This window comes from Heliconius melpomene, chromosome 7 (assembly GCF_056956725.1).
Source record: "Heliconius melpomene rosina isolate 202511_hmr_F chromosome 7, ASM5695672v1, whole genome shotgun sequence".
Classification (NCBI taxonomy): domain Eukaryota; kingdom Metazoa; phylum Arthropoda; class Insecta; order Lepidoptera; family Nymphalidae; genus Heliconius; species Heliconius melpomene.
The window spans coordinates 12,816,934-12,837,985 of record NC_140395.1 but is presented as its reverse complement, the minus strand read 5'-3'; the positions used below and the strand labels follow the sequence as shown (position 1 = coordinate 12,837,985).

General features: G+C 30.4%; 1 protein-coding gene and 2 long non-coding RNA genes across 6 annotated transcripts; 1 reads left to right on the top strand and 2 right to left on the bottom strand.

Moving 5' to 3' along the window:
- Window positions 1-353: 353 nt before the first annotated feature.
- LOC146537911 (peptide transporter family 1-like) lies at window positions 354-20,804 on the bottom strand. 3 transcript variants are annotated; one of them, XM_085188612.1, is made up of 14 exons: window positions 19,828-20,804; window positions 18,181-18,262; window positions 16,891-17,032; window positions 16,545-16,631; window positions 14,833-15,107; window positions 12,841-12,923; window positions 11,946-12,116; window positions 11,693-11,818; window positions 8,381-8,503; window positions 7,656-7,975; window positions 6,848-7,064; window positions 6,556-6,642; window positions 1,334-1,483; window positions 354-933 (listed from the first exon to the last, which is right to left on the bottom strand). In XM_085188612.1, exons 2-14 carry the CDS (start codon window positions 18,185-18,187, stop codon window positions 760-762), a joined length of 1,962 nt encoding a protein of 653 aa, XP_085044738.1. In that variant the 5' UTR covers window positions 18,188-18,262; window positions 19,828-20,804; the 3' UTR covers window positions 354-759. The 3 variants fall into 3 exon arrangements, 2 of the variants coding, with proteins under 2 accessions (XP_085044738.1, XP_085044737.1); XM_085188611.1 differs by lacking the exon at window positions 19,828-20,804 and adding an exon at window positions 19,013-19,204; XR_014878154.1 differs by lacking the exon at window positions 19,828-20,804 and adding an exon at window positions 19,013-19,208 and having other exon boundaries at window positions 794-933; window positions 6,561-6,642.
- On the top strand, window positions 8,645-10,014 carry LOC146537913 (uncharacterized). Of its 2 annotated transcripts, none has more exons than XR_014878156.1 (3): window positions 8,645-9,190; window positions 9,396-9,539; window positions 9,741-10,014. It is a non-coding gene; the product is annotated as an uncharacterized LOC146537913 (long non-coding RNA). The 2 variants fall into 2 exon arrangements; XR_014878155.1 differs by having other exon boundaries at window positions 9,698-10,014.
- Window positions 9,970-11,370, bottom strand: LOC146537912 (uncharacterized). The gene is made up of 2 exons (XR_014878157.1): window positions 10,422-11,370; window positions 9,970-10,156 (listed from the first exon to the last, which is right to left on the bottom strand). It is a non-coding gene; the product is annotated as an uncharacterized LOC146537912 (long non-coding RNA).
- Window positions 20,805-21,052: the final 248 nt, after the last annotated feature.

The window sequence follows — 21,052 nt, the reverse complement described above, 5'->3', positions numbered from 1 at the left end:
CGACCCAAATAACTTTGAACAAAACGCTAACAAATTTACAAGTTCGAAAAAATTTCCATACAAGCGCTTGCTAACTTCTACAGTTTTAATAGTCTGAACTTGCTTAATTAATGTTTGTAATAATTACTATTTGAGCCGGTACTTAAAGAATTTTTAATTAAATACATTGGAATAACTTAGCAAGTTTAGTATTTTTTTTATAGCTTCCCACTTAATTGCGCACTTAGCAGAATAGGCAAAGGGAACTTGAAAACATAGTGCTAAGATACTCCATTGCCATTAGACACTCGTTCCCTACTATTCATATAAGAAGATTGGCGTGTTGTCACCAAAGCGAGGGAATGAAAATATTAAATATTTTACATATTTCCTGAGTTTATCCTTATAAATCACATTGTGCTTGGTAATTGGTTGAATTCCACCACTCAACACGCAGCCCTTAAGCATTCGGTGGAAAATGGGCAAAGGATTACGGAAGTGTCTCTATCATCAACGTAGCTTTCTTAACACTGGATTCGCAGGTTCCCTCTATATACAGGATACAGCGTGAACAACTAAAAAAATGCTAAAATATAAAACAATAAAAAATTATGAAAATAAAACAACAGCAATAATTAACGCATCTATAATTACAATAGCCTAAGTCAACTAATAACTAATAACCTTTAAAATATAAAAATGTAAATTTTCTTTAAAAACATATTTATTTCTCAACGGCTATTTTAAAATATGCAATAAAATAAATAAAAAAAATGTCAGTTAATGTTCTAAACAGTCCTCAGCTTGCTTCACTTGTTGATACAATACGTCGCTATTACTTCTTTTTTCCTTCTTTTCTTCGTCTGAATGACCAAATTGATAACCTCTAGACATGAAGTGGAATATCAGAATGGCTACAAACATCATTCCCGTATAAATAAATGATTGGGTTTCCTGGAAGATAAATATGAATATATTTATTAAATAATATTAAATATTTTGCACAAAATCTTTTACCCCTTTTACAAAAAGTACGCTGACAGAGGAGTATGAAATGTTCCAAAAATATGGTTTATCTAGGGAAAGAATGCAAAATTCTAATATTTTCTTATAAAATATGCATAAAAATACGTATATAACACAGCTTTCTTACACATACTATTGATTTCACGCTGCCATATTAATAAAAAATTACATCTACATTACATAATACGTTTTTACAAAATAAAAAAATATATAATGACTCAGTAAGAATCAAACCCAAAACCATTGCGTATACTCTGAAACTTCCAACATTATTCTATTACTAAAATACTACCCGTCTCCACTACACACTGTGCACATATACACTTACTTGTTTATAATTAACGAATATCCTCGTGATGACGATGATGATGACGTTGCCCGCGGCCTCCGTCAGCAGCCATATCGCTGTCATCACAGCCTTCATGCTCTCGGGCGCTTCTTTAAACGCGAACTCGTTGCCAGTTATCGCAAATAGTACCTGTTTTAATGTTTGTATTTGAATTGTATGTTACTAGAGACTCTAACCCGGCTTCGCCCGCTTATAGTTGTTGTTAAATTATTGCCAAATTATACAAAAAAATACATTAATTTTATAAGGTATACTATTAGTGTAAAATCGGACTAACATCCATCCTTATAAACTATCATATTAGTATGATAACGTTGTTCATACATGTATATACATACTATATAGAAGACTCATAAGTCTTCTATACTTTATATACGAATGTATTGTATTGCGAACGAATGTAATAAAATAATCAAACACATCGCGGTATTCGGTTCCACCATTAACAAGTAAAATAAAAGAAAACATTATTATTTATAGCTATGTTATGAAGAAATATTATAGAAATCTGTGGCAATCGCGCAACTGAAGTACACGTGCCGTCTCTCTGCGGTTGTTCCTTGGTTTTCCACTCGGCTTCCTTTCGTTACACGTTTGTGATTTAAATAATTATACAGACACATATAATTATATTATATATAGAGAATCACTACATCATAATTAATGGCATAATTAAAATCTAACTGAAAGTAATGTTTATATCAATTTCTATACTAATATTATAAAGGTGTACTTTTTTCTTTAGTTTAACGCGCTTATCTAAAGAACTACTGGATTGAATGGAGAAATTATTTTCGTTTTAGATAGTTCATTTATCAAGGAAATCTATAAGCTATATTGCATCAGGTTGATCGTATATATGTAACCCACCGTATCTGCGGTCTAACGTTCAAATTGTGTCACGTTTCACACAACTCATCGTTATTTTTATTCGACCACAGATGATAGACCACAGAAATCGCAGCTAACAGCTAGTTTTTAAAAAAGACATTTCTTAACCTAATTTGACATAACACGCAGTTGAGTTTCACCGTGAATTTTTTGGAGATATTGTCATTACTAGAAAATTAAAAACAGGATGCTATCTTAACAATTCCCTTTAAATCCATTTATAAACACACTGAATATTACAGATGATTATGGGGAACGGAATTGTTTTAACACTGGTTTCCATACAACACATTTCCACAACGTAAAGCTTAATAAAACAATAAATACGTAAAAGTAAGAGAAAAAGAATCACAAAAAAATATAAACAGCTAAAATGTAATAAAATTTAAACGTCCTCACTTACTGCTTTTTCTCTCTACTCTAAGCAAATATTTTACCCTGAACGTTACACTAACTGGGTCGTTTTTCGCCTGAAGGGTCGCGTTGCGATTCAGTATGGAATGCAACGGACATTCTCGTGGTATAATGTCTCTAGTTAGACTTGGAAATTATGTTACTATTTTTAAATGGCTGACTTCTATTAAAGTCATACAGTATTTTATATATATAGATAAAATGTAGTTATAGATAGACAAATAGGTAATATTTGAAACTATAAGTAACTCTGGTTACGAACTAAAACGCGACGTTGCGTTCCGCTACTCAACACCAACCCAGGTTCCCTCTGCCTACGTGGAGGTTACAAAATATAAATCAAAAATAAGAAGAGGAGAATGAAAGATGCACGTTTTTTTTTAACTTCAAAGAAGCAGAGGGAAATTAATGTAAAGACACTCCGTTATCCACATTGCGCCAGATTTTTGAGACATAGCGTCTTAAGTTGAAGAATCCACGCGGCGCTTTTTATCTTGCTACTAGATTTAAAAAAAAATCAAATAATTTATTCACCCGACTAGGAGTCGAACGTACAACCGTCGTGTTTACTATCAACCGTGCCACTCGTACTTCTCTACGACTACGCCAAGACCCTTTTTTTTCATTGGCCCTTTTTATTTATTTCCTAACTTAAATTAGCACTATGACTACAATAAAGATTCCCACACACGATGAAAACAAAGCGTAACTTTATTCCTACACACGCTAATATGCTTATACTCGTAAGTGAATAAGGTGTGTACGTCTTTAACAGCCGCTTTATTATAGCGTTAATGTCTGCGCCAGATTACGCTAACTTGTCTTGCCTAGACGCCTAAAGCATTTGTTGTTATATTATATATTAAATTAAACTTGGTAGTTATTTTATTATATAAGTCTTTCATATATTATAGGAAATATTATTTAATAATGTGCAGTTTGTTTATCTTGAAGAGAAATCGGGAATGACAGAGAAAATGCTTGTAGACCATAGTTAAATATTTGTTACTAGTATAAATATTACTCTACAACAAAATTTTGAATTTGATTTTGATATCTATCATATAATACCCTCATTCTCCGCTCTCTGCAGATACGTAATCACACGGAAAATCAACATTGAATTCATAGAAAATATTCTTTAAATGAGAAATCAATATTTTAAAATCCAACTCGACTATTATATTAGAAGAACTCTTTAAATTCTCGCTTTTTGAAATGACTTTTCAAAACGATTGTTGCTTCACTTGAAAGCGTTAAGAGCAATTTAAAGAAATCTTGGACTTCGCTCTGGAGAAGATATGAGTAAGTAGCTTTTGAGTGCTTAAAATGAGGCACAAGTACGTATACAGCACTTTAAGTTTTTAAGAAGCTTGTTGTAGCACAGCGACAACACGACAGGTTGTGAGTTCGATTCCCACTCGAGGTAATGATATATTTAACAATTTCCTTTCTTCGCTCTGGTGCCGAGGCAAAGCGCGGCGTTGAGTTCCGCCACTCAACACGCAATGTCTCTAGAATTCGGCGAAAAAAGTTAATATAATTGGAAAAACATGTACTGTTTGTTCATTGTACTATTTGAATTGTACCCAAAACTTAACGTCAATATCGAAACAATATGTAACTTTTTCTAATTTCAATATTACACTTAATACATTCTTTTATAAACCAAAAGAAATAACGTTTGCAAAGCCAATATAAGTTCTCAAAGTTCTTGCTATAATTTAAACTTGGTTCCACAAAGCAAAGAAGCCTTTCGTACAATGAAAGTAAAAAAGAAATACAAAAGACTTTTTTATTGACGAAAATTGATAGTTCAGGGAATAAAAACGATTTCACTACGTATAACGGACTCTGAGCTTTCAAAGCTTTCTTACGTGTGCTTATTTAACTTTTTTGCAGCTTCACGTTGTATCTCTCACACAGCCGGATTAATTCTGAAGGCATGTTGAGTGGCGGAACTCAACGCCGCGCCTTGCCTCGACACTAAAGCGATGAAATTGTAATATATATTTAAATAAATATTTCAGTTCCTCGAGTGGGGATCGAACCCACAACCAGTCGCGTTTACAGTCACATTCTGTGCCCCCTGCACTATAACATTTCCTATTAGTTAGTATATATTTTAATAGAACATTCACGAGTTGGGAATTAAAAATACAAAAACAAAGTACGTATCTCTAGGAGTTCTCTCCCAAAAAGTCTCGATGAGAAAAAAACAAAACAAAATATGCAAATGAAAATAACGTAAAAGAAAATCTTTCAACTGACTTTCATACAGTATATACAGTTACCACGAACTATATATTTGTAAATGGCGTCTCAGCACATTAAGGCGGTTAATGTTTGGTCTGGATTATCTAACTTTTACGCCAGATGGTACTTAGGAACAACTATATTGAAACCGCCCGAGCATAGGTTGATAGGTTAAGCTTTACGTAAGTTGTAATAGGTAATTAGGTGTTTATTTTATATTCTAAGTAGTTATGTATATGGACGTTGTTCACGCAAAGCGAGTATAAAAATATTGCAGCGAATTCGATTTCGTTTTTGTGCCTAGTTTTATTACTTACTAGCGACCTGCTCGCGGTTTCACCCGCGTGAACTATGTTATTATTAATTTCTGTCTCCATGGCTACGTCCTAGTGACGTCTATGCAAAATTTGAGACTCCTAGCATTTGTAGTAACGAAGTTTCATACAAACTTTCAACCCCAAAAACAAACCCTTAGGAGTCGAATATTGCAAATTCCCGTCTTAGCGAGCACCTATGTCCTATAAATAACTCCTATGCAAAATTTGAGATTCCTAGCACATTTAATTTCTGAGATTTCATGATGAGTGAGTGACCTTTCGATTTTATATATATAGATTAATTACTTTGTAATTAGTATGCGAAGCACACGTATTTTTTAGTAAATCTTTCTAAGTACTGAGAAAATCTCAACATATGGCCCTACGAGCCGCAATTGAATAGTGATACATACGAGTATATACGAATGCCGAAATCTAAATAGAGGTCGTCGTACTTAACAAAATACTACAAAATTTAAAAAGTAGCAATAACGTAGTAGGAGCAGCAGTACCCGTACGTAATTTAAAAAGTACCAATAAGGCCGTCATGGCGCATCACTAGGTTCCCTCTGCGTACCCTGCTGTGTGTGGTACTCAGGTTTTTTTTTTTAATTACGTTTTTTTTTTAATTTATTGAAATATGTGTATTTTCCACCACCTTATTCTACACTATGCAATAGACATTGAACTTTAAAAGGTAAGCATTACGTTATTGTTAAAAAATAGATATATTTACGTTTGTAATCGAAATAAAAGATTCTCGTGTTTCATTTTCATGCTAAGACAAGCTTTCACACTAATGGCCAAACTTTTAACTAACTGACATTTCTATGAAAATTGTCGATTTTCAGCGAAATCCAAAAAGAAGTGTGATAGGAGAAAAACTTTGATTATTATCAACTTTATGAAAAACAGATTAATACGTAACGAAAAAATAACTTTTAAGTACAAAAATCGGTAATACCAATACTTTATGTAAGGATATACCTAAGAAATATTATAATATTCTTTGAAATTTTTTTAAGGTTATGTTTTGGCACGTGCGACAAACAACGTGGAGGCTTACTTTAATACTATACAATCTTGTTTTCTTTCTATTTTATATAAGGCAGATTGAATTATAGAAAGTATTGAAAAATTATATTAAAGAAAGAAATAAAAAGTTTAAAAAAGTAAATTTATATCCTATTAATTTCTTATATGTTAGCCTGTAACATAGTTAGTTGGTATTACAATACAAATGAAAAAGATATGTATGTATGTGTACATAACATCGTTTTCATTTGGCTAAGAAAAAATTGTAACAAAATATTTTAAACTTACCTCACCTGTGGATATGATCAAAAATTGAGGGAGAAGCAAGGCCATTGTTATAGAGTTCGGTTCTGTTATTGTGATTACTTTAGCTTGCTAAAAGTAAATAAAACAATATTAGTATTGATTTAAAAAATACATATATAAATATTAGTAATTAGATATTGATATTTTAATATAACTAATAATTTCCACGTCGTACCACGTCGCACGGTTGCAGGTTCAATTCTCAATGCCTACCCTACTATATACAAGATACAACGTAAAACTGACGTAAAATTAAAAAAAACAACATACTCACATAGCCATCACGATTTCTATCAACCATCACAGAATACACTCCACCATTGTTCATCATCACATCATTTATAATGACACTATCATTAACACGTAAAGAGTAAACCGACATAAACACTTCTATTTGTAAGTTTTTATTGTTTAAATACGTTTCTATTTCTTTACGATTTTCATTGAATAAATATATGTTTGATGTATTTACACGTTGTGATAGAAGGAACCTAAAATAAAAAAATATTACAAAAAAACTGCTGGTATTATAAAGTTGAAATTTGATACATAGGTTAGGGAGTTGACTGTGAGATTTCTCAAAATGCCTACGGAAACGGGAAAAATATTCATTTAATACGTACATACCGACTGGTAATAATTGCAAGTTCAATTCCCAATTTTGATTTTTTTTAAACTTGTATTTTTATGTATTGAAAATTCCTTCTTATATTCTTGTAATAGTATAATTTTACACAAAAAAATCCTACACTAACAAGATTTGCTAACAACAAAAGTTTTAAGTAGCCTATTTTCTTCTACTAAGTAAGTACGCGCTCCGTTCATGTTATATTTAAAGTTTTAAAACATATTTGTTTTTATATTTATTTTTTAAAATTTAATGCATGAATCTTATAATAATTTTAAATATTATAAAATAATTCACGAATAAACATTTAATTTGGAAAAAAATAATGACGATAAACTTTATAAAGAAAATAATGTTTTCCTAATGCCAAACCGCCAATACAAGAATAAAATAACAGTAATAAATATAGTAATAATAACAGTAATAAATTATTACGCAAAAAAACATAACTTACCTAACAACAGGCAACCCAGACTTACTTTTATCTACATTTTCCACGAATTTCGATACATTATTGCCATTTAAATAAAAAGATATTGCCTTATTCTCCTCAAGGGTGTAAATTTCTTTCATAGGCGCAATACAATTTCCACGTAAAATGAATTCTATATTTTCTGTCTCATTTATACGTATATATTTATTAGTATAGAGTGAAAGAGAGGGAATAGTGTAAGTAATGTTATACTGGTCATTCTGTATGGAAATTGGACAAGGGTTGCCATTATATATACGTAATTGCGATAATCCTGCATGTGGTAGCTCTGGGTAGGTCGTCTGTAAGGATAATTGCAATTAAATGTAATTGACATTAAGTATAAATTAAATTAAAGGGCGTTTCGTTGGCTGGGTGTCAATTTACTTAATTTGTTTAATAATATTCCATAAGTAACACAGGTATAAAAAAATAATTATTTTTAATATAGCAATCAAAATAAATTGGGTTTTAAAATATAAAAGAGAGAGCAAAACATCTCGCGTGAACTTACGTGAATTGACTAAGTTTTTCAAAAATTATTGTCAGCCAGAATTTTTATAGTTTTAAAAATAATTAAATAAAGGGACTTTTTTAAGATTTAAACGATATGAAAATGAAAATCGAAATTTATTAGAAGCATCTGTAATTTCTTCCTAAAACAATAAAGAGTAACACACACATAAATAATAAAAACCATAACTCACCTTAATATATATTTCCACGATGGCGGACGCTATGAACGCGACGCCCGCAAGGAATCCTCCTAATGTCAGTTTATGGAGAGGATTTACTAAAATATTCCGCCTTTCCAAAAATGGATATATGTACTTAAAATAGAAAATATTTTTATAGTAAAATGAGAAGCCGTTATGCCGCAGTGGTAAAGCATCTGGCTGTAAACGTGATTGTCGTGTTCGATCCTATCTCGGGAATTAACTATTTTTACTATTGTTACCCGCTCGCTACTATATAAGATAGAGTAACGCCCAATGTTAATAATCGATCCTAATCCATAAATTGCTACCATAGATTAAAATATCAATCTATTTTTTGAGTTTAGCTTGCCAATAACCTATCGAAGTACTTCATTTTCAATCTTTAACTTCAATCTATCGTTGGGAGGACTAACTGGAGATGAAGAGGGAACTTTGTATGAAAATTACAGCTTGTGCGTGCCAATAAACGATCTGTCCATTTTGACATTACGTTGGATAGCAAAAATGACAGCTAATTGCGATCCGACATATTTTGGGGTTTATTTTATCATATCCCCGGATTGCAAAATTGCATTTATATTATATTTGATTTTTAAAGTAAATAAATATGTGGAGTGACATTTCTTCGAGTGATAGTAATGATAGTGTTATGTAGTCAGTGTCAGCAATTACAAATATATGCAGTGAGCATATAAAAATATATCAAGAGAGTGCTAAAAACTTCTATCAAGTTGGTGCCTTTCCTGGAGTTATTGCTGCAATTGATTGCACTCGAACACTTATGTGTTTAATCGCCATGTGAGTATTATTAAGTTATATAAAGTTTTCTTTACAAAAGCAGGCAAATTATGGAAACTTTTTTTTGTATAAGTCTTAGTTTAACTCAGTTACAATTTACCATATCTTTTCTTAATTTGAGCTCTGGGCTTATTAATTTCAGTTGCTGATTTTCCAAATTACTATCTCATATATTTGTAAAATAATATTTTATATTTTATTATAGGCAGCAAAATGTGATGCAAGACATTATGGTAATCAATGGAAGTAAAGTACCAAATAGACCATATTTATTAACACAAGTTCTTAATCCAAGTACTAAAGCAAAGCTGCAAGCAAACATATATTAAACCAGGAACATAATAGAAAGGTATTATGTTAACCTAATATTACCTATGGTATGGAAAAAAGGGGACGGACCATATAAATAAAAATCTTATTATAATTTATTAGTATGATGTGTAAATAGTATTAAACTTATTAATATTCATGAATTATATACCTAATATAGAAATTTTATATTTTTAGAACATTTGCAAGATAATTTCATATTATGGCACTCCATTTGCAGAGATCTTAATTTGGAGGAAGTACCAGGACAGGAATGGAAATACCTTCATGACATGATAGATAATGAGGACAGCGCTGCAATATAAGATATCACAGAAAGGACATAAATAATTGTTTTATAAGATGAATAATTATTTAAATATTTTATATTTATTAATTACTTAAGTGAGAAGATTGTTAGTTAATCATAGTTTTACTTGTTTTTGGGGGTGAATAAGGAAAACAATGTGTATTGTAATTTTTTTATTATTAAAAAAATGTAACCTATTTTTTTATTTGTCTCTTTATATAAATATTTTTTATTTCTTAATTCTAGCTTGCTCCATGTTTAGTAATTTTATCAGCTTTATTCTCCATACATTTCTTATAAGCTACAAAATATTTAGTGAATTTCTTGCAATCACTGTTTTGTTTTTACTGAAAAAAATAAAGTATTTATTAGTTCATTGTTCAATAAAGCATTCATCAATATAAGTTAAAATAATAACCTTGCACTTAATCTCAAATTTTATTCTTTGTTATCCAATGTAGCAATAAACAATATGAAATTGAAATAGCCAAGCAAAACGATATTAATATTATAATGAATTCAAAAATTCTATAGAGGCTAACGCCTTTATATAATTTTTCGCATGTATATTTAAACTTAATAAACAAAATTATGAATACATACGATACTTACCTTACTATGCCGGACTCCATTAATTAAATTAAAATAATTATCTTTAGTTCAATTTAGTTGTAATTTTATGGCGTTTCAAGTTATGTTTAATAATTTATACATGAAAATGGGTTAGGAATAAAGTATCTTAAAACTAACAATTAATTATTATATTATAAAAACATATGCTGTCAAAATGACATGTTCAAGTTCCATTGTACGCACCTAAGCATATTGCATTAAGTTTTAAAAAGTGTTTTAATATTATTAATTTTTATTCTTTTTTAATATTTTGGGACTTAAAGATTTATTATTTTATTAAAAATAGTTTTTATAGGACTTTTATAAGTAATAATAATTAATTTTAAATTTAATTTAGCATATATATTAGGATTTTGTTAATTAAAAAAAGATACGTAAAACGAAACTATCGTTACCGCAGGGAGGGCCCTGCAATCCACTTTTGATGATAAGTTGACATTATCCGGAATGGTTATTGGCATGCAGGTTAGAGATTGGATAGATATGTCGAACATTCCAAGATGGACGTTAACTGGAGATCGGAGATACATTATTAATTTCGGGCGTATGGCGGTGAGTTTAGTCAATCGTGATGGATTGTTTCAAACTAAGCCGAAAAATGTCTTTTGCAAAACTTTTTTCAGCCTATCTGGATTTGCAGAATAATACGAAACTTATATGTAAAGATTAATAGTAGCGTTAAATAGATTTTTTTACTTTCAGTGAACTATAACCTGTTCTTTCTGTCATATTTAAATTAATTACATTTTATATGGAGAAATCCAAGGTCACACTTTTTTAAATAAAATAACTCTCAGTTCAATTTGAAACCACAATAATTTTATAAAATTCCAACTGCGCCATAATATTAGATAAAAGGATGACTTTTTCATATAAGGTCAAGTTATTATAAAGCTATACTAACTGCAAGCAATATGCAAAGATAAGACAAATTAAAAATAATATATAAGTGTATTTTATTAATATCTTACTGCAAATTAATATCTCAGTTTCATCAGTCCATTTTAATACGAAGTATTTTTATTAAAAAAAATATTTGCCCTTCAAAATTAATAATCCTTTGAAATGAATACTAAGAAGTTGGAATTTAAAAAACTTAATTCGACGCGATAGTTTCTTTATACTTGGTATGGTATTAATATTTCTTATTATATTATTATTATATAAACATTAATTAATAAATATGAAAATTTATATTCTTATTCTTTCTAGAGTCTAGACCAAAAACTTATAATCTTTAAAGAAGATACCTTTTGTGCCAATGGTATTAAAATTAAAATACATATTGGTCCGAATACTTGTAATTGATCGGGTTTGATTGTTATAAATCCTAAACGTCCGTCCATTTTTGTTGCCTGTAGTGTCCACCTTGAACCCTAAAACGAATCTCATTTTATGAGAAACTTACTTAAAAATATAATAAAAGACGATTTTTAAATCATGAAAATCGAGATAAAAAGTAATGAAAATAAAATATATAAAATACAATTTATTATATGTTACCATTTGATCCAAAAGCGCCCAAAATACAGGCAAAACAGTAAACAGCATCATAATCGATAGAGTCTTCTTGACGTCCTTTACAAATCTTCGGTCGTATTTGGGCTCAGTGCTATCGAGCCAGTGTGATTGTTTAGCTCCTTTTCTGTTCGTTATAGCGTTTTTTATCCCCAACTTAGAATAGAAAATTATTTATAATTTTTATATTTTGAATTTGTTTTCAAATTGCGAAAATGAAAGTAATTTTTTAAATATAAATTCCCTCAAGGGAAATACACACTTACAGTCGTACATTATAATTTCGGTAAATATGTAGGTATAGTTTTATATATATTTTTACTATAGTATAATAAAACGAATACCAACAAAAAGAGTCTCAACATATCTTTTTACTTTCTTAACATACTATGTTTAAATTACATATAGCATTTTTTTCTGAATAATAAAAACTTTTTCAACTTCACGCTGTATTCCACATAAAAAAGGGTAGGGAACCTATTACCTAGGGAACGAATTTTCAGGGCATTCCGTGTTGAGTGGCGAAACGCCGCGAACACCGCGCTTTTGCCTTGGTATCAGTGTAGGAATGAAAAAATGTTAACATTAAATAATAAAAATATGTTAAATTAATAATTCAACCGCACACCGAATTGGAATCAAATCCACAATCATCGTATTGCCATAAGCTTGTGCCGCTGCCTTGAAACAGCCCTCACATACTAAAAAACATATATCATCAGCGACCAACACAAACATTTACCTCAAACGGAAACCGAACCCTGAATCAACATCTACAATATATAAAGAAGCTTACACTTACAGATCCAATATTTGGACGTCACAAACATGCCTACGATAATAAAAACATGACATTAATATCTCAAGAGCAATTACTTACAGAAACACATTTTACGAAATCGAATAGAGTATTCCCTTCGGGCTTCTTCATCACATATCTATGTTTAGCGCTCACGAAAATTACTATGAAATAATAAAATTGACTACTTTAAAAATATGTAATACCTACTGAAACTATTTTTATTATTTCTGTGAAATTAAAAACATAGTAACTAATATATGTATATATTTTTATATTCTGTCTCCCGTACATGAAGGTAGATAGAGGGACCCTATAGGAACCTAGTGTTGAGACAATCTAAGAAACTTGACTCGACGAATTCTGGAGGCATTGCATTTTGACAAGGAACTCAACTTGTCGTTACCAGAGTGAGAAAAATGAAAATAAAAAATATTTAATTTCCTCGAGTTAAATGGACTGGTCGCGTTTACAATCGCACACTTGCACGTGCATTTGCACTCGCACACCTCTTTGCCACTGGCCTCACATGTCATTTATAAATAATTAAATATGATTTTATAAAAGACACACGTAAGTGAATTGTATAATAAAACCTAGAATAACATGTTTTACTTGACAATGAATAATGGCTGTTGGAAACACATGAGACCGCTATTCTGTTATATTTTAAACCCTTCAAAAGTAAATGTTTTCAAATGAAACTGTCTCATATATTATAAAAGTTGTTCAATTTCTTAGTTTTATTAGTTTACCTATTCTTCTTTTGTGTCATGTTGAATTAGGATAGGTATGTTAGTTTTGGCGCCAATGACATTTTTTATTAGCCTTTGGATGAAAAATGATTGGTACCTTTTGTTCAAAAAAGTATTTATTTTGTTTTATATTTCAAAAAATGTTTTAATGACCTCAGACAGACCACCATCATCACCGCGTCCGACTAAACGTATGCGATTTCCATTCTAGGAAATTTATTATTTTAATTTTCTCGCTCAAGTAAAAAGACAGAGCGGCGTTGAGTTACGCCACAAAACACACAATATTTCGAAAATTGGACATGCGTTGGGAACCAAACAACCACTAGGTTACTATTGCCTTCCTTACTGTAAATATATTTAGAACGATTCATCTCCAAGACAAATAAAGGTATAAAAATAACCAACCAAGATACCATCTTATCTTGTCTGTCACTTAGATCTGTACAATTAAAAAGAGAACAAATAAACACGCGTACATTGTGAAAGGACGATACGACCTTTCCTTGGTTTCATAGACTGTATGTTAGAAGACATTACACATTTTTCTCATATAGACTTCGAAGTAAAAAATAATATATTGTTATACAAATTTCAAATTATTGAGGTTGAAACTTTCTCTATGATATTTTTGCATCACGCTGTATTCTGCACACAGCAGAGGGCAGAGGGAACCTGAGAACCTACCTTTTAAGACTCTCCGCTTCCCACTAAGTCATTTCCGCTTAAACTTTCCGTCAAATTTTTGAGGCTATGTGTGTGCTATGAGTGACGAAACTCAACGTTGCGCTTTTCCTCCTCACCAGAGCGATAAAATTTAAATATTAATATAATGTGAACCCAAAACTTGCTCCTGTACCACAAAATTTAAATACTAAAATAATGAATTTATTAAATTCTCAAATAATTAGTACTGCCTAATTTGCAAAACACTGCGTGTAAAATTCGGCTGATTGAGCAAAGAAATTTTAAACAACCGAAGGAACTGGAAAACCAGTTGTTTTCCAGTATGATTATGATTATGATTTGAAGTACCTATTTATAATAAACAACAATAATACAGAAATAACCGCCCTTTTACATAGGAGCGAGGTTATTATGATAAACATTTAGATTGATAAATATACAAAGTAAATACCCGACTTCCTTTCTATATCTTTGTCTTTACTTATAAATTAAATTAAAATTAAATCTGCTTCACGATGTATAGTGCACACACAAGAAAACATTACCTCTTCTACATCTATCTATATCTATTATTAGAAGTAAACCATATCTATTTCTATTTAATCAATTAACATACAACAACCAAACTCACCTATCGACATCAGCACCACCAAGCCCGGAGCACCGAAGGCCAATGAGTAGCAGTCCTTGTCACCAAAACAATGCACCTCAGATCTCAATATAGGAGATATAGTCTTCGCAATTAAACTACCAGTGCAAGTGTTGAAGTATAATATACTGAAATATAGTGCCAATTGCTTCTCTTGTTTGGGAAGTACGAATTGGTCACCCCCGAACGATGTTACGCAAGGCTTGATGCCTCCAGTGCCTACTGTTATTAGGAACAAGCCCAGGAGTGTGCATAATCTGAAAAAATAATATAGTAGGAATATAGCAGCTAACGACGACCACCTTAAGAAGGCAGCGGGAACCCGCTGGATTCAAAGGGTGCAGGACCGGACGGAGTGGCGAGCATTGGGGGAGGCCTATGTCCAGCAGTGGACCTTAAAAGGCTGATGGATGGATGGGGAGCAGCTAAATTTAATATTAAGATTATTATTTTATTTTGTTGAGCTTTATGCCGTACCCCCTATACCCACAGCAGGGTAAGCGGAAGGTACCTGGGAACCTGTAGTAATATTTTTTCTGATTTAACTTCTCTTATGTACAGACAGCGATCAGTTACAATTTTATTATAAGTGTAATTTTCATTTGCCCGTGTATGTGGAAATCGAACTCAACAACCTGTAGTATTTAGATGCGCACGCTTGTGCCTCACAGCGCCACAATTGAGTGCAATTCCATATGAACATAATTTTATAAAGCTTATGAAAGTGATATTTTTATCAGCTTCTTGCTTTATTTCGCATAACATTAAAGGCAATGAGATCCTAGAATCAAAATTACAACACAAAATATATATGAATTCATTTAAGTTTATTCATTTAGCAGAAAGGATGTAAATTTTTAATACAAAGTCTTCATATTTAACTTCTTACTATTTTTTTTTACTAATAATTAAAAAAATGTATACCAAAACGCCATTCAAAACATAAACATGAGCGTAATTAATCACGTCCTAATTACTTCAACTGAAATGTTGTAATTTGCTCTAACTAATTTGTAACTTTTATTAAACTCCATACAGAAATATAAATAATATAGTTAACTTTAACTCAGTTTATTTGGTTCGAAATAATAACTAGTCTATGTCAATATAGCAGTGGCCAATACATGTATTACTTTCTATTGTGAATAGGTTAATTAAATATATTCAAAAATATTAAAAAGCAAATTTTATTGAGTAGAATGGAACCCACAGCTAATTCGTTTTTAAATGAGATTAAAACTAACATCTAAATTAAATTAACATTAGTTGCCGTTTGTCAGTAGGCAAGTGTTATGGCATAGCTGTTTAATATTTGCTTACTGGGTACAAATAAAAGTATACTTACAAAATATTGTTTAACTTATATAAGTTTAAATAATATGTATAATATAGAATGTAATGTGACATTGAAACTGAAAAAATATATTAAAAAAACATCCTTTTGTTCAGTAAATAAATGTGACAAAAAAGGTATGAAAAAGAGACATAGATAGAAAGAGCCATTACGGTGATAAATCTACTCGCGAGACCCAAGATTTACTGGAAAAATCGAGGTGATACATTATTTAAATATGAACATGAAGCTTTCTACTACCAAAAAAAAATATTTTCTATTATTTCTTTTGTAAAAATGCTATAAGTTTTACCTATATCAATATTTATTGTATCGAATAAGTATATACACTTAGACTTACCGTTTAGGCATTTCAAGCAGTGGTATAGCAGTAATGGCCACAAACAGATTTCCACCAGCATATATGAACATCAAGTAAAGAATTGTTCTGAAATATAAATATATTAAAAATATATTCCCATTTATCAATGCATTAGTTAATATGCTTAAATTTTCAATATTCAGCTATGCAGAAAATCTTTGATTTTCGCGATTTTGATATCACATTGTTCCTATTTTTAAATACACAATGCTACAGCTAACTAAATTTATAGAAATTACTAAGCAATAGAATATAACATAGTATTTTTTTATTTATCTTTTTTTTATAGGGTTATACTAAAAAATTATATATTATAATACCCTACCTGAATTTACCAAGATAATTATCAGCCAAAATTCCTCCAAGAATGGGGAAAAAGTAACAGAATGTACTGAAGACATGATATATCTCCGTAGCTTCCTCGTCCGTAAAGCTTAATTTACTCCGCAAATAGAGCGTTAGAAACGCTGAAATGTATGAATAATAGATTTAAGATAAATTGTAACTACTATATAAATATAGTAATATAGAAGCCGTCGTGACCCAGGGGCACAAGGGTGTGGCTGTAACGCGACGGTTGTGGTTTTGATCCTCACTCGAGAGAATGAATTATTACTTAAATAATATTTTCATTTATTCGCTCTGGCACTAAGGCAAAAGCTCGGCGTTGAATTCCGCCACTCAACATGCCTCGACAAATTTAGTGCACAGTGAGGAACGGAGCATCTTAACATTCCCTCTACCTATACTGCTGTGGACGGCATGCAGCAAGTAGCTGATCTGATTTTGATTTGATTTATATAAATATATGCAAATTTAACACCGTTTCTATGCACTGTTTTTATTAGTTATAGACCAAAATGGCGAAACACGTAAAAGCTAGTATAAAATAGTTTATATTAGTGTTTGGGGGTTCTATCTCCAATTTAAGGAATATTTGTATATAAAAAATCTCCCTGCTTTCGGTTCTACTAGTTCTGCTAAATAGCACGCCAACCATATTGGTCTCCATTCATAGGGTACATGAAAATAGATTATCTTTGCCCACCCTTATATAATAATACTATAGCAAGAAAATACTAAATAAATAAATGACTTCATAATTCAGGACTCCATAACAACGATATCATCATCCCTTCACATTAAGTTGAATGATGCATGTCAAACAATGGTCCTCAAACGCCCAATAACTATATAATTAAGGTAAATGTCCCATGTCAGAGATGTGCCCTTATCGAAAATGGATGGCGAAGCAAGATTTGAATTGTTGGGCACGGCACGCCTAACAATTTGTATATTACTTTATATATTCAGTTTTGTTTGTATAACTTTTTTAAAGATTTATTTTATACTTAGAAAAAAACTACTTCCTTAGCAAGGTTATGTTCAAAACACACTAAGTATAATTTTTTATACGTTTTGACATTACATGAAATAAGAACGACAAACTAAAAACATCCTTTAACATAATTATTTATTTTTACTGTTTACAGTTTAATATCATTTTGTTCAATTATAAGTTATAAGACTGTAATACACATTTTATGGTTACGGTTTTTATAAGTATTAAACAAGATCACATTATATTATAGAAAAAATATTTAATTTAACTCACCTCTCATGCCAGAGTAAGAAAATCTCTCGCAAAACTCCGCGAGGATTATTATTATTACTATTCCCGGAAAACCATCTTTGACCTAAAATTTATTTTTTATAATTTAAATTTGTCTTTAGCTAAAGAAATAAACCATTAAGCCTAATCTAAAATTATTAAATATTCTATTTATTTATTTACCCACTGCCTTTGAATTACTTAACACTTTTTTAAACTCTTGTCTGCATTATTTATGAATAATTTACTTTTCCAATGAAAAATTTGTAATATTATTGTTAATATATTTAAATTTGGAATTGCGCTCCTTTTGCCTCCCTCCCTTTGGGAGCAGGATATAGGATAAAATATTTCAAACCCATACCTTAAAACAGTTAGACGACACAAATAATTCGAAGTTTAGACGAAGAATTATTTTTTTCCATTTCATGGTTTTGTATGATTAGTATTACGTGTGACGCACGTATTACTACACAAATACTAATAAACATTGCTGTTCTGCCACTTTTCATTCTCAAAAAACATACCAGAACGAGAATGGCGTATCTCTCGTTCTATTTTATGCAATTACCTATTTTCTATGATAAACCTAAACTAAACTATGTTCGACGTACGTACGACTACATTTCAAAAAATAACTCTTTCATTTTTGGCAAAATATCTTTTGTTTAATTGTATTAGGTTTTTATAGAATAGTTAAAACTGTGGTTTCATTTAAAGTGATGATGACAAAAACACTCTGTATAAAACACTTTTACACAACACTCGCACTCAATTGTAAATTCACTATTCAATTAGTATTTTGGCTTAATTCGTAAAAAAAAATAGTACCAACCGGTGGTTTTGTCTCTTCTTTTATAATTTTCATTTTAAACATAATATATGATAACTAATGGCTTCTTGCGAATTTATATCTTTCATTCTTCAAATAGTACTATAATATGTCACATTATGTACATACAAACAATCTTGTTTATTTCCATATATGACTCAATTAAACTAACATTTTCCTCTTGTTTTGCATGAAACTACTAATTAGGAGGTAATTAAATTTATATCTACACTAATATTATAAATCTGTGTTGGATAATGTGTATGTTTGTTTTTATTGTGGTGTACAAATAAAGTAATAAATAAAAATATAAATAAATTTATTTATCGAGGCAGGTTTAACTACAATATTGTCATTACAATATGTTAATAGTTTCGATGTTACACATTGTCTTTGATTCAGAGTTACTTATAAAGTGTCGAGGTGCACACACAACTCTTATACGAGTAGGTACACTAATATTTTAATATGCTGGCAAAGCCGCAAATATTTTTCTTTATATTTAAAAAAAAGGAATTTATAATATTTATTTACTTGTATAAACATACTTATACTAAAAGTATTTATATTATACCTACATCTATATCTTAGTACAGGTACGTGAAACTTCAATGTTATATAATATAATATAGACAAACATATTCTCATGCTGTAATTTATTGAATATTCAACAATACGTGAATGATTGTACAAATTTGCTGAACAAAACACTTTTAATCGTTTAGCAAATGAGTAGCGTAACCTTAACTCACGGTTATTGTACGTGTATCACGTCAGACGTCAAGGCATAGTATTCGAATTAAAGCACATAGTTTTACCGGCAAAATTCTAGGACGTGGAGTTCCGCGCAATCCGACCAATGTCTACAAAATGAGAGAAATTCGGAAAAATAATGTCTCAGCAAATAGTTCCCTCTGCCTAAAAATACAAATGGCAAATATATTTATTGCTTAGTCATCGAGCCTATAAATAAATCATTCAACCGAGTGAGAATCGAACCCACTATCATCAGTTTATTTGGTTTTTATATATTTATACCAGTTATTAATTACATCTTAAATGTATTTCCGTGCTCCCCTATAAAATATGAATTACTTATACAGGGTGGAAGAGGCAGCGCTTCTTTTATTGAAACTGCATATAGAGTAATATATTTCAAACCCACACGTAAGAAATTAATCAAGGTACCTCAACAGTTTGGACGTAGGATTTTTTTTTCATTTCACGATTTTTATCCATACCTGTATTTCGTGTGACGCACACATACGTGTGCGACGTTTCCGATTTGATAGGTAAGTGTGTGCGTGCCTATGTTATACTTTACTAATGGCGTTTTATTGTAAAACGATAATTTTATTATTTATTTTGTTTGAAAAAATAACTTTTTCATTTTTGGGATTTTTTTTTCCGAATTATATTAGGCTTTTACAGAGTAGTTAAAACTGTGGTTTCATTTAAAGTGGTGCTGACAATTCCAACCTGTATAAATTAAATATACCTACTACCAATGCCTTATCTCTGTTTGCAAATTCTACAATACGAAAGTAAACAAATGGCGTGGAAAGTCAATGTTTATGTAACACCTACACGTTATTCCGACATTCACATTCTATATGATAAAAAATTTAATAATTCGTAAATAATTAAGCTTAATAAAACAAAGGCCATTTTGTTGTCACTTGTTGGACTAGATGCAATGATTGTAGATTTAAATCCCACTTGACATCATATTCATGTATTTCTAATAAGTAAATAAATATTAGTAATGTTTTAGCAAGCTGGCGAAAAGAAAACATCAAAAAGAGGAAACAGAAAATAATTTCTAATTTATAATATAATTATCTTGAACGCGTTACACCGAAAATACATACATGCATATGACATTTCAACAGACAGTAAAAGTTCCAATACATATTAATTTTTTATTATCATTGAATACGATAATAAAAAAATTACATACTATTATGATTATTTTTATCGAATATTTATTTACATAAAAAAAACAAAATGTTATTTGAATTCCGAGGGAGTACATTTTGAAAA